Here is a 13,995-nt window from a genome sequence, read left to right on the forward strand (position 1 = left end):
CTATTGGTCAGTTTCCCCGAGCAGGCGGGTCTCGGCGAATGACTCCACCCACCCTGTGGGCGGGGTGTGTGCTCCGCAGGGGCTGGGGCCGGGGTGGTGGGGGGGGGGGGGGGGGGTTGCCGCAGCCGCCATCTTAGATTCCGCGGTAGCGGTGGCGGCTGTAGGGTACCGCGTTTGGGGAGTGGCTCTCCCCTCCCCCTTCCCCCAGTTCGGTGGCGGCGGCTCCTCCCACTGGGAGGGGGGTGGTGCGACGGCAGTGGCATCTGCGGCCATGGCGGCGACTGCTGCTAACCCCGGTGAGTAGCAGGGCTGGGGCGCCTCCAAAGGAAGAGGGGCTGAAGAGGTTGGCAGCTGAGGAGACCCTGGGCTGAGGGGCCGTAGTTGGGGCTGAGGGAGCTAGGACACGCGGGGACAGCGAGGGGGTTGTGGGGGAGGGGAGGAACGGGGGGAGGGGCCGACCTAGGGAACTGGGGAGACCCGGGGTGGAGGGAGGGAGCGTGCGGGTGGGACTTGCGTGGGGCGAGTGCTGCTGGAGCGGCTCCCCGCGCTGGGCTTGGCCTGCCTCCCTTCTGCTAGCTGCGTGCTGGTGTGCGATGTGGTCGTCTTTCAACTCTGCCCGCGGAACGGCTTGATGCAGAATGACTGTGGGCAGAATGGCTCGTTTTACCTTAAAAGTAATTCGGGTTTAGAAACACTGGACCGCCTTGCTGTTTAGCTGAAGTGTTAAACTTCCAAACGTTTAAACATTTACATTTAAAATAAAAAATCTTTGGATACTCTGTTTCTCTAGGCTGTACACCCCCCCCCCCCCCCCCCCCCCCCCCCCGCGAAACTGGCATTCACGTATTTAGTGCCTCTAGTATCTTTAGCTGCTGAGGACTGAAGTTTGAGTAATGGTTGTTCAGGGCAGATCTTGCCCTACAGCAAGAACCCCAGGTTTAAATCTTGTTTGGTGTAGACCGAGGCAGTCCCCATTCTTTAAGAAAAGTTCAGTTCCTTGTCATTTTTCAGTGAACATCTCTTCTAAAGGGGGAGCTTGAACATTAACAACAACAAAAAAAATCTAGCCAATCATGTCTAAGTGATGGAGTGGGGTGTAGTGCAGATGAGGTCTCTAAATTCCTAGTCCTCTTTCCACTATATTACAGTTATTTATCCCTGGGAAGTATTTCATTTTAGGGATCCTAGTTTACCTTGCAGACTTTGGCGATTCTCTTGCAAAATAAAATCCTTAAAAAAAAATCCTTAAAAAAGAAGCCAGAAGTTGGGGGTGAATTGCTTGAAAATACAGCAGGGGAAGGGATTCACTGGTGTTTCCACCGTGAAACTGAAATTGGATTTTTTCCATGTCTGTGAACTGCAGTATTATTTTGTGGTACCCAGGTTTTGCTATAAAAGTTGTCACTATTAAATTTATTACCTTTACTACCATGTTTTTGGGAACAGAGCTATTTAAAGAAGCTAATTTGTCACATGTCAATATCATATAATCTTTTAAAAAATTTAGAGGAAAAGTAGATAAAATTAATGGCTAAAGTTCTATTGTGGGAAGTTCTGAATGATGGAATAAAATTGGAAAGATGTTATTATTACGGCCACCTGACCTTATAGAAGAATAATAACCTATGTGTTAAAACTAGGGAGTAAATAAACATGATTTTAAACTGATAACACATTGCAAAATAGTTACATAACCCTAGTCAAGTTGCAAAGCATTTCTCTTATTAAGAGGTGGCCTTGGTAAACAAGTTTAGTGCATATGTCAGAAGCTTTTTTCCAGCAGTGTGGGTGGGGCTGCTTTATTTTGTTTTTTTAAACAACAGTGACCAGAATGACAGTCTTTTGACCACATTTCATTAGCTGATCGATATCAGCTTAAATCTGAAGCAGAAAATAGTATTTATTTGTGCAGAATCCTTGCTGATGAAACATTTTAGTTTTGTTTAATATCCTTTGACTGTTTCTGTATTTTGTAGATTTCCTTTTTGATGTTGAAACATTCTCACATCTCTTCCAAGTTATTGATACATTCCACACCTGATAATTAAATTAGAAAATGTATTTTCTTCCTTCCTTTCTTCTTTTGCCCCTTTATTTCAAAAGGAAGCGGTCATAGATGCATTGTGGACTTTTATAGCCTGCTGTGTTTTGGGATATGTGGACTGAGTGGAGGGACAAGGGTGGAAATGTACTGTGCTCAGTGAAAAGAAAGTAAATGGCTTTCAGGTCGGAATTTTTTATTGCATGGTCAAATCTTTCCTCAGAGCCATTTTAGGGACTAGAGACATTATACCTATTTCTTTGATTTTTTTTGTTTTATCTTTCTGCTTTTTGTTAAGATTCCCTCCAATTCTTGTTAATTCCATCTTCACATATGTCTGCAAAAGGTGTTTGTGATCATTATTTAACTTTTCTAAGGTTCATTTGAGTTCATCTGCAGCGTTAATAATGCGTGAAGATCGTGTCAATTGTACGTAGAGTATGATTTAGGGACTGTTGGTGGCCATTCCGTATCTTGCAGGGAACCTGGTTCCTTTGCATTTTCACTATGTCTTAACATGGTGCTGGATCACAAGTAGAGTAAGATGTGGTTTATACTCTACTCTCTTACGAGTTATGTTAAAGTAATAGGTTTAATGCGATAATGCCTTTTTCTTTGCATGAATTGATAATTCCCCATATTCAGTTATTGTTCACTAATTCTACTTACCATTGGCAAGTAGAAGTGGGTGGGTAGGTAGTTAATGAAGGTAGCCTGGCTGTTTTTTGTCTGTGGAACACTAACAATATTGAGGAACACTTTTTATTTTATTTTATTTATTTATTTTTTCAATATATGAAATTTATTGTCAAACTGGTTTCCATACAACACCCAGTGCTCATCCCAAAAGGTGCCCTCCTCAATACCCATCACCCACCCTCCCCTCCCTCCCACCCCCCATCAACCCTCAGTTTGTTCTCAGTTTTTAAGAGTCTCTTATGCTTTGGCTGTCTCCCACTCTGACTTCTTTTTTTTTTCCTTCCCCTCCCCCATGGGTTTCTGTTAAGTTTCTCAGGATCCACATAAGAGTGAAAACATATGGTATCTGTCTTTCTCTGTATGGCTTATTTCACTTAGCATCACACTCTCCAGTTCCATCCACGTTGCTACAAAGGGCCATATTTCATTCTTTCTCAATGCCATGTAGTACTCCATTGCGTATATAAACCACAATTTCTTTATCCATTCATCAGTTGATGGATATTTAGGCTCTTTCCATAATTTGGCTATTGTTGAGAGTGCTGCTATAAACATTGGATACAAGTGCCTGAGGAACACTTTTTAAATTGCATGCATGATCGTAATGCATTGGCTAAGGTGCTGGTTGGGGAAAGAGCAGGTATTTGACTTCTAATTCAGTATTCATACCAGAGATGTGAATGAAAGTGTAGAAGTGTAGGTATTTCTTCCCTTGATTCTGGTATTCTCGTTAGTGGACACCTCCTCTTGTGCTATTAGGTACCACTTATTGTGGATGGAGAATGTAGCGGAAGGTAAAGGAAGGAACACTCTTTGGGTTTGTGAGGCTGACATTTAGGAAGAATTTTTCTTTTCAACTATTTAAATTATAGTTTTGAAAACATTAATTAACAAAATTCTTACCCATTACTTTTACTTTTTTCAGATATGGGAAAAAAGGAATTTATGTGGTATAAAGTCAAGGTGTCAAGATACTTTATTGCAAAAACTTTTTGAAAAGTATATTATTTTCTTTTTTACAAAAGTGTTGTTTATTCTTTTTTTTTTTTACCACTTATTTATTTATTTTTAAATTTACATCCAAATTAGCATATAGTACAACAATTTCAGGAGTAGATTCCTTAGTACCCCTTACCCATTTAGCCCATCTCCCCTCCCACACCCCCTCCAGTAATCCTCAGTTTGTTCTCCATATTTATGAGTCTCTTCTGTTTTGTCCCCCTCCCTGTTTTTATATTATTTTTGTTTCCCTTCCCTTATGTTCATCTGTTTTGTCTCTTAAAGTCCTGATATGAGTGAAGTCATATGAAATTTGTCTTTCTCTGACTAATTTCACTTAGCATAATACCCTCTAGTTCCATCCACGTAGTTGCAGATGGCAAGATTTCATTCTTTTTGGTTGCTGAGTAATACTCCAGTGTGTGTGTGTGTATAGTATATATATACATATATATATATACACACACACATATATATATACACACACACATATATATATACACACACATATATATATATATATATATATATATATATATATATACACACATACATACATACACACCACATCTTCTTTATCCATTCATCCATCAATGGACATTTGGGCTCTTTCCATACTGTGGCTATTGTTGATAGTGCTGCTATGAACATGGGGGGTGCGTGTGTCCCTTAGAAACTGCACACCTATATCCCTTGGATAAATACCGAATAGTGCAATTGCTGGGTCATAGGGTAGTTCTATTTTTAGTTTTTTGAGAAACCTCTATACTGTTTTCCAGAGTGGCTGCACCAGCTTGCATTCCCATGAAAAGTATATTAAATATAATTTACTAATTCAGCATTTGAAATACAATTAACATTTTTTAAAAAGAACCTTCATCCGCATATTAGATCTGTGCAGATCTATGATTTAGATTTGTGGCATCAACTGGAATCTTCTGTTTTCTTAGAAATTAAGAAGTAGATACCACTGCATTATTGGAACTCTAGTTTTCTTATTGTTATAAAATAGTGGTCTCTAATCTTAGTTTTTTGCATTCCAGCCCTACCCCTCTACTCAATCCACTAACAGATGAGATCAATATGTTGTTTATGGATGTTTTATGAAAAGTTTTTTGTGGTTCTCTGCTGTTGATGACTTTCTTAAGGCAATAACAGTAGGGATTTTCATAGCGCCAAGTGGTGATCTTCAGAAACTAAATTGTAATAGTCAAGGAAACAGACCCTTTTTTCCCCTTGATTTTACTCAGGTCATGACATATTGTGGGTATTTCATTCCAAAACTAGTAAAATTTGAATCCTTGATAGTGGAACCTGTTTTCAGAGCCATCCTTTTTTTTTTTCCTTCAAGGTGTTCACTCACAGTATTTATTTTAAAAGTTAATTCCTTAGTGGTACAATCCTATGTAGGGGTGCAAGGGTAACATTTCTGTCTATGGTGGTATAGCAGATTTCATTTAGATGGAACAGAAAAAGAATACATTTTTTTAAAAAACTTCTTTTTTTTTTTTTTTTTTTAAGTTTTGAGAGAGAGAAAGAGAGAGAGAGAAAGCATGTATGTGTGTGCAAACGCACATGTGGGAGGGGTGGGAGGGGGTGGTGTAGAGAGAATCCCAAGCAGGCTCTGAGCTGTCAGCACACAGCCCAACAGGTGCCTCCATTCCGTGAACCAAACTGTGAGATCATGACCTGAGCTGAAATCAAGAATTGGATGCTTAACCACTGAGCCACCCAGGCGCCCCAGTAAAAAAATACATTTAAGACCTTTCTGAAATCCAAGGCTTGAGCTCGCTGGATTGTATCTGGTGGGTCCATCATACACACCCAGTGATAGGCCTTGCTTGTAGAGCCATCTATTTTTAGGAATGATTAAACATTTGTTAAGTTCCTACTATAGGCCAGGTTGCACTTTTTGTTTTGTTGGCTATTCTGTATGTTAGAAATGTCTCTCACTTTCCAAATTAATTCTCTAAATTTACATCTCTTCATCATTTCTTTCTTTCTTTCTTTCTTTTTTTTTTTTTTTTTTAATAATCTCTACACCCATTGTGGGGCTCAAACTGACAACCCTGAGATCAACAGTTGTATGTTCTGGCGACTGAGCCATCCAGGTGCCCCTCTTCATCGTTTCTTCATTTTGCATTTTCCCCTCTATATTTTCACTGTAGTTGAATGGACAAAGTTTATGACTTTTACAATTAATTAGAATTTAAGTTCCATGAGAACAGGATGTTTACCTTCCTTTTTCACCACACTCTTCACTGCTCCCAGTGGTGCCTAGGACGTTCAGTGAGTATTGGTTGAATAAATGAATGTTGGGGTTCATATCTTTATGCACTGTTAACATGAAAATATCTCTGAAAGGGTAGTACTAATAAAGTCATTAACATCATGAATTAGTTTATAATAGCATTTATTAATATATGCCAGTTATTCTAAATGTATTATTTCATTTAGTCTTCATATATATGTATGTATTATTTAATTTTTGCAACAGTCTTATGAGGTATGTATTATTGTTTTACAAATGAGGAAACTAAGGCACAGAGTGAATAAGTAGTTTGTCTGAAGTCTCATAACTAGTAGGGGGTAGAGACAATTTGATTGTTGGCAATTCGTCTACATTGTCAACATTAAAAAAAAAATATTTTTTTAACGTTTATTCATTTTTGAGAGACAGACACAGAATCCGAAGCAGGCTCCAAGCTCTAAGCTGTCAGCACAGAGCCCGATGAGGGGCTGGAACTTGTGAACTGCAAGATTGTGACCTGAGCCGAAGTCGGAGGCTTAACTGACTGAGCCACCTAGGCACCGCTATATTAAAGATTCTTAAAAAAAAATTCTCAAAAATGTTTATTCCTGTTCTCTCACATAAACTTCTTTTCTATATTTTCATCTGTTTAAGAGCTATCTCTATTTGAATAATATTTAATACGCTATTTATGTATATACTCACAAGCATTTCCTTCAAATGTGTTGCCCTTCCTGACTTTTCGGTATCTTTCACGACTGTCACAGTTTTTCCAGTTCCCCAGGCTAAGCAACTAGAGGTGTTTTAGGTTCTTTCATGTATTTATCTGGTTGGTTATCACGTCATCTTTTTTTTCTCCTCCATAAAACATACGTATATTTAAACATATGAAATGTTTTAATCATGTAAATATATTTGAAATATTTATTTAGGGGTACCTGGGTGGCTCAGTTGGTTAAGCGTTGGACTCTTGATTTTGGCTCACGTCATGATCTCACGGTTTGTGAGTTTGAGCCCACATCAGGCTCTGTGCTGACAGTGCAGAGCCTGCTTGGGATTCTCTCTCTCCCCCTCTCTCTGCCCCTCCCCTGCTCACGCTCTCTCTCAAAATAAATAATAAAATAAAGAAACATTAAAAAAATGAAATAAAATTGGGGCACCTGGGTGGCTCAGTCGGTTAAGCATCTGACTTCAGGTCAGGTTGTGACCTTGCGGTTCATGAGTTCGAGTCCTGTGTTGGGCTCTGTGCTGACAGCTGGGAGCTTGGAGCCTGCTTTGGATTCTGTGTGGGTGTCTCTCTCTCTGTCTCTCTGCCCCTCGCCAACTTGTGCTCTGTCTCTCCCTGTTTCTCAAAAATGAAGAAATATTAAAATTTAAAAAAATGATTTAAAATACATATATTTAAACATTTAAATGTATGTTATTTTAATCAAAATTATCCATGCATATATTTAAAGACTTAGTTTTACGTGATTTCTTACAACAACAGTCCTCTACTCCCTCTCTCAGTTCCTTTTCCCCAGTAACAACCATTTTCATCTCTTTTAACCAAGCTTTGTTGTTTTTGTTTAAAAGAATGTTCCAGCAGTAGAAGACATGAGTTTCCAAATTGAAGGGGACAGACCAGTGAATGAAAACACACCCACATCAAGGCACAATATCATGAGATTTCAGCATCAGATACAAAGAGTATCCTACAAGCTACAGAGAAAAAAAAATTGGTCAGTTCAAAAGAATCTGGAATCAGATTGGTCTTGCTTCTCAGTAGTCACACCCGACAGTAGAAGACAATGAAGCAGTGCCTTCAGAATTCTTAGGGGAAATAATTTCCGACGTAGAATTGCATACCTAGGCAAACTATCAGTTAGTGAAATATAAGAAAGATGTTTTCATATATCCAAGCTCTCCCTTACACTGTTTCTCAAGAGCTTAGTAGAGGATACTCTTCACCAGTAGGAGTAAACCAAGAGGAAACATGGAATACAGGGAAGAGGCAGTACAGCAAGGGAAGAGTGAAGCACCCATTTTGCATACACTGCTGTTTTCAGTATGGTACTCTCACTTCCAGCTTCGCCTGGTTTCCCCCGACTGGGGCAAATAGATCAAAATGATTTATACTCTCCAGAGAACAAATCAGTCTTTTGACAGGGTGGAATTAGGGCAGTTTCTTTCTTTTCTTTTTTCTTTTTTTTTTTATCAAATAGTCAATAAGTTTATGAAAAGGTGTTCAACATCATTAGTTAAAGATAAACATCATTAGGGAAAGATAAACCAGGACACCTGGGGGACTGTTGGTTAAGAGTCTGACTTCAGCTCAGGTCATGATCTCACAATTTGTGGGTTCGAGCCCTGTATCAGGTTCTCTGCTGTCAGCACACAGCCTGCTTTGGATCCTCTGTCCCACTCTGTCTCTGCCCCTTCCCTGCTCAATCTTTCTCTCTCTCTCAAAATAAATAAATAAACTTATTTTAAAAAGATGAACCATGATGAGATACATTATCAACCATCAGTGCACACCAGAATGGCTAAAATTAGAAGGACTGATGAGCAACCGGAATCCAATACACTGCTGATAGGAGTGTAAATGGGTGTGGTCACTCTGGAAAATAGTTTGGAAGTATCCACTAAATGAAGCATATGTTTGCCATATGTCCCAGAAATTTAAATTCTGTGTATACCCAACAAAAATGAATACATATTTGTGTTCCCCAAAGACATATATAAGAATGTTCATAAAAATGTCATTCATAATGGTATGAAACCAGAAACAATCCAAAGATCCAGTTACAATAGAATGTATAAAATAAATTATGACACAGTTGCATAACAATATTACACAGCAATAAACTACTATTTTGCAAAATATGGATAACTCTCATAGATGCAATACTGTGTGAAAGAAGCCAGATATATTCCATATGATTTTTTTTTTTTTTAAATTTTTTTTTTCTTTTTCAACGTTTTTTTTTTATTTATTTTTGGGACAGAGAGAGACAGAGCATGAACGGGGGAGGGGCAGAGAGAGAAGGAGACACAGAATCGGAAACAGGCTCCAGGCTCCGAGCCATCAGCCCAGAGCCCGACGCGGGGCTCGAACTCACGGACCGCGAGATCGTGACCTGGCTGAAGTCGGACGCTTAACCGACTGCGCCACCCAGGCGCCCCTATTCCATATGATTCTGATGATTTGAAGATAAAGATAGCAAAATTAACCCATAATAAACATAGGTCAGAAGAGTAGTTATTTTTATGATGGAGGGGGTAAGGACAGTGTACAAGAACGCTGTCTGGGGGCGCCTGGGTGGTTCAGTGGGTTAAGCATCCAACTTTGGCTCAGGTCATGATTTCGTGGTTTGTGAGTTGGAGTCCCACATCGGGCTCTGTGCTCACAGCTGAGAGCCTGGAGCCTGCTTCGGATTCTGTCTCTGTCTCTCTCTCTTTCTTTCTCTCTCTCAAAAACAAATAAATAAACTTAAAAAAAAAAAACCTAAAAAAAAAAGAAAGCTGTCTGGAGTGATGGTATTCTGTATTATCTGGGTTGTGGTCACATGGGTATATACATATATAAAAATTAATTGAGTTGTGCAATTAGTATTTTTGCACTTTGCTCTGTGTAAGCTATACCACAATTAGAAATGAAAGGAAGGGGGCACTTGGGGTGTCTTTGCTGCTCTGCTTCTATTTCCTTTAGGTGTGCTGTTAGATTTTGTATTTGGAATTTTTCTTGTTTCTTGAGATAGGCCTGGATTGCAATATATTTTCCTCTCAGGACTGCCTTTGCTGCATCCCAAAGCGTTTGGATTGTTGTATTTTCATTTTCGTTTGTTTCCACATATTGGGCAGTTTCCCTGCTAGAAGGAACAGGGTAAGGACCTGGAAATCCACCTGCTGCTTAAGCAGATGTTAAAGCAATCCTTTTTTTTTTTTTTTTTTTAATGTATGTTTATTTTTGAGAAAGAGAGAGAGAGCGCGCGCGTGAGCACAAGCAGGGAAGGGAGAAGGAGACACAGAATCCAAAGCAGGCTCTCGGCCCCGAGCTGCACAGAGCCCAACACAGGGCCCGAACCCATAAGCCATGAGATCATGACCTGAGCCGAAGTCAGACGCTTAACTGACTGAGCCACCCAGGCACCCGGAACCAATCCTTTTTACTTTAGCTTTCATTCATACACACCTCCCACTACTATACCTGGAGTCACCAGTTCCTGAGACTTTGGGGGATTCTAACATATATTGAGGTAGTTTTCTGCTTCTCCCTTTGTTGGGTTAGGATTCAGTTCTTTTTTCTTTTCTTTTCTTTTCTTTTTTTTTTTTTTTTGAAAGAGAGAGTGTGCATGTGTGAGTGTGCCAGAGGGGGAGAAGCAGAGAGAAGGGGGGACAGAGGATCCAAAGTGGGCTCTCTGCTGACAGCAGAGAACTGGATACGGCCATCAACCAGAGCTGAAGTTGGATGCTTAACCGAATGAGCCACCCAGGTGCCTAGGATTTAGTTCTTGTGGATCTATCAAGGCAAAGGTTCCAGTTTCCAAAAATTTGTTGCTCTTTTCTTTCTTCCATTTTTTCTATCCATGGATTTTGTATAAAATTGTTTTTCTTCTTTGTATAAATTTTTAGTGGGAGAGAAAAAAAGTAGATGTATACACTTACCTCACTATTTTTTTTTTTTTTAATGTTTATTCATTTTTTTTGAGAGAGATGGAGTGTGAGCCGGGGAGGGACACAGAGAGAGGGAGACACAATCTGAAGCAGGCTCCAGGCTCTGAGCTGTCAGCACAGAGCCCGGCATGGGGCTCGAACTCACAAAACTGTGAGATCATGACCTAAGCCGAAGTTGGACACTTAACCTACTGAGCCACCCAGACACCCCTACCCCCTTATTTTTATTCAGAAGTTATATAGTTTAAAATTATAGAGGTTCCTTTACTTTTTCATCCTGCTGTCATACTATGTCTTTATCGCCTCATTTTGGTTAGTCTCATTCATTTCCCTGCTTCTATTACTTCAAACTTTAAATATGTCAGATTAATCTTTAATTTACATTTTATTTTTGTCACTCTCACTTAAAGATATATTTTGTCTTTGTTAAATCAAATCTAAGATTTTATCTTGTCATTCAAGGCCTTCTCACAATTAACACTTGAGATCGTATTTTTTTTTTTTTCCCAAATACAGACTCTGTGCTCTGTATAGGTCTGACAGTTCTTCACAATTATTTTCATACCTCCCTTTAGGATTTGCTTATGTCCTTTGGCTATGTGGAATGCCTTTTTGCTCTCCTTTATTTTTTCTGAGGCCCACATTCACTTTACCTTTTTGAAACTGCTGGCTGGCTGCCCTGTTTCCTTTACTTTTTCCTGTTACTGAGCACCTTCTCTGTGCTACAGACTGTGCCACATCTTAATTTAAACCATCTCAGAATCATCTTTTCTTTCTCTAAATTCCTCTAACTCATGGATTCTATATAAACCTATTACTAGAAGTGAGCTTTATTTTTTTATGGGAAGATTTTGCTTTTTCTTAGGGACGTTACATGTAATCACTATTTAAATTTTATAGGATGAAATAGAAAAAGTATTAGCAATAATATAAAAATATACTCAGTTTTACTAATAACAGATAAATGAACATTAAACCAACAATGATAATCATTTTATACCTAGAAAATCAGTAAAAATTTGAAGGATTGCCAGAACCCAGGGCTGGTGGACACATGGATAATTTGATATTGTTGGTGAGGCTCTTCATTGGTGTAGCTTTCTTGGAGGGTAATGTGTAAAGTTTTAAATATGTTCCCTTACATCCAGGGAGTCATTTTCAGAAATTTGTTAGTGTAGAAATACTGTCACCACGCATAAAGATACACAGTTATATTTATTGAAATATTTATGATAGTGATAGTTTGAATGTCATAAATATATACATTTGTACTGTGAAGTACCTTATAACTATTAAAAAGAGTGTGCTACCTGTATTTATTGACATGACACACCTTCCAGTGTATTATTACATGGAAAAAACAAGATTCAGAATAAATATAATATGATCTCTCCCTGTCTTATGTAAAAATTACCCAAGCTATAATATATGATATATAGAAAAAGATTTGGAAGGTTTCAAAATATTAATACCATAGGGGGGAGGTGGGATTGGAGTACGTGTGTAGAGGATTTTACTTTTATTTTATTTAATCTTTTTTTTTTTAAGTTGGCTCCATGCCCAGTGTGGGGCTTGCACTCATGACCCTGAGATCAAGAGTTGCATGCTCTAAGCCAGCCAGGTGCCCCAAGGATTTTACTTTTGATTGTTTGCTTCTGTATTGTTGAATATTTTTAGAGACTTTCACATTTGGTTTTCTGGATATGTATAGCATTTTCTGTATATCTATAATATTGTGTGTATGTGTGTGTGTGTGCAGTATACATATATTTTTCTAAGTAGGCTCCATGCCCAATGTGGAGCCCAGTGTAGAGCTTGAACTCAAGACCCTGAGATCAAGACCTGAACTGAGACAAAGAGTCGGATGCTTAACTGACTGAGCCACCCAGGCACCCTATATATCCATATTTTAATATATTACTTCTGTAATGAAAAAGTTAATAATAGCAAAATCAGTTAACATTTTGGTGTTTGATATATATTTATAAAGCTACTATTTAAGTACTACTTACACTGTGTCAGGTGCTATGCTAAGTACTTTTCACTTGCAGTATCTAATATAATCTTTTCCAAAGGTAGGTATTATTATTAGTTGCATGTAACAGATAAACTCAGAAAGATTAAGTAATTTGCTTATGGTCATACAGGTGGTAAGTGGTAACCCTAGGATTGGAATCCAGGTTTATCTAATTGTAAAGTTTGAGCTGTGTTCTCTCAGATTTTCAATGCATGCCACACACACACACACACACACACACACACACACATTCATTTTCTTTTTTAAAAACTTGGGATCGTGTATTTCCCAGTTATAAAAGTAATATATGCTTAATGTAAAAGACAAAATAATATGGATATACAGAAAATTAAATGTAGAAGTCTCTAAATGCCATCTCAGAGATAACCACTATTAGTTTATTGTGTAACCTTTGCTCACTTCATTCTAGCCATGATATCATCCATACTATTTCTAGAACTTAACAGGCATGTTCTCACCCTGTGTCTTTGCACTCTGTCTGGAATGCATTTTCTCCAGATACCTGCATGGTTAATTCCTTTATCTCCTTTTCTTATCTCCTATTTCCTATTACCTTTTCAATGATGTCTTTCCTCACTATCTAAAATTGCTGTCCTGGGGCGCCTGGGTGGCTCAGTCGGTTGAGCGTTCAGCTCAGGTCACGATCTCGCAGTCCGTGAGTTCAAGCCCCGCATCGGGCTCTGGGCTGATGGCTCAGAGCCTGGAGCCTGCTTTGGATTCTGTGTCTCCCTCTCTCTCTGCCCCTCCCCCGTTCATGCTCTGTCTCTCTGTCTCAAAAATAAATAAACGTTAAAAAAAAAAATTAAAAAAATAAAATTGCTGTCCTCCTATTCTTCAACCTTATATACTTTTTTTTTAATATATATTTTTTAATGTTTATTTGTGAGACACACACACACACACACACACACACACACACACACACACACACACAAGGAGTGTGAGCAGGGGAGGGGGAGAGAGAGAGACACACAGAAGCTGAAGCAGGCTCCAGGCTCCCAGCTGTCAGCACAGAGCCCTATGCAGGGCTCAGACTCACGAACTGCAAGATCATGACTTCAGGTGTAGTTGGACGGGGCTCAAACTCACAAACTGCAAGATCATGACTTGAGGTGAAGTCGGATGCTTAACCGACTGAGCCACCCAGGTGTCCCGACCTTTATATACTTCTGATTTGACTTCCTATAGTTTATTTTTCTCCCTATTTATCACTGTATAACAAATTATTAGTTTGAACCATATGAAATTTGTTATTTATCTATTTTTTCCTATAAAATGTCACTTTCATATTGTCATCCGGTTTATATTTTA

The 13,995-nt window shown here is 38.9% G+C and overlaps 1 protein-coding gene across 6 annotated transcripts in view; it reads left to right on the forward strand.

The window, feature by feature from the left end:
* Positions 1-117: 117 nt before the first annotated feature.
* The window catches only part of ARNT (aryl hydrocarbon receptor nuclear translocator), a 79,964-nt gene continuing 66,086 nt past the window's right edge, over positions 118-13,995 (forward strand). For 5 of the 6 annotated variants that reach the window (XR_008417391.1, XR_008417392.1, XM_019432851.2 and 2 more), the window contains exon 1: positions 119-296. Coding sequence is in view for 4 of the 6 variants with exons in the window: in XM_019432851.2 (XP_019288396.1) it covers positions 272-296 (25 nt within the window). In the remaining 2 variants the exon portion in view is untranslated. Of the gene's footprint in view, positions 297-13,995 lie in introns of all 6 variants that reach the window. The other variant, XM_019432854.2, reaches the window with a different exon arrangement.

Source organism: Panthera pardus, unplaced genomic scaffold (genome assembly GCF_024362965.1).
Source record: "Panthera pardus isolate Hobbes unplaced genomic scaffold, ASM2436296v1 HiC_scaffold_11, whole genome shotgun sequence".
Lineage (NCBI taxonomy): Eukaryota > Metazoa > Chordata > Mammalia > Carnivora > Felidae > Panthera > Panthera pardus.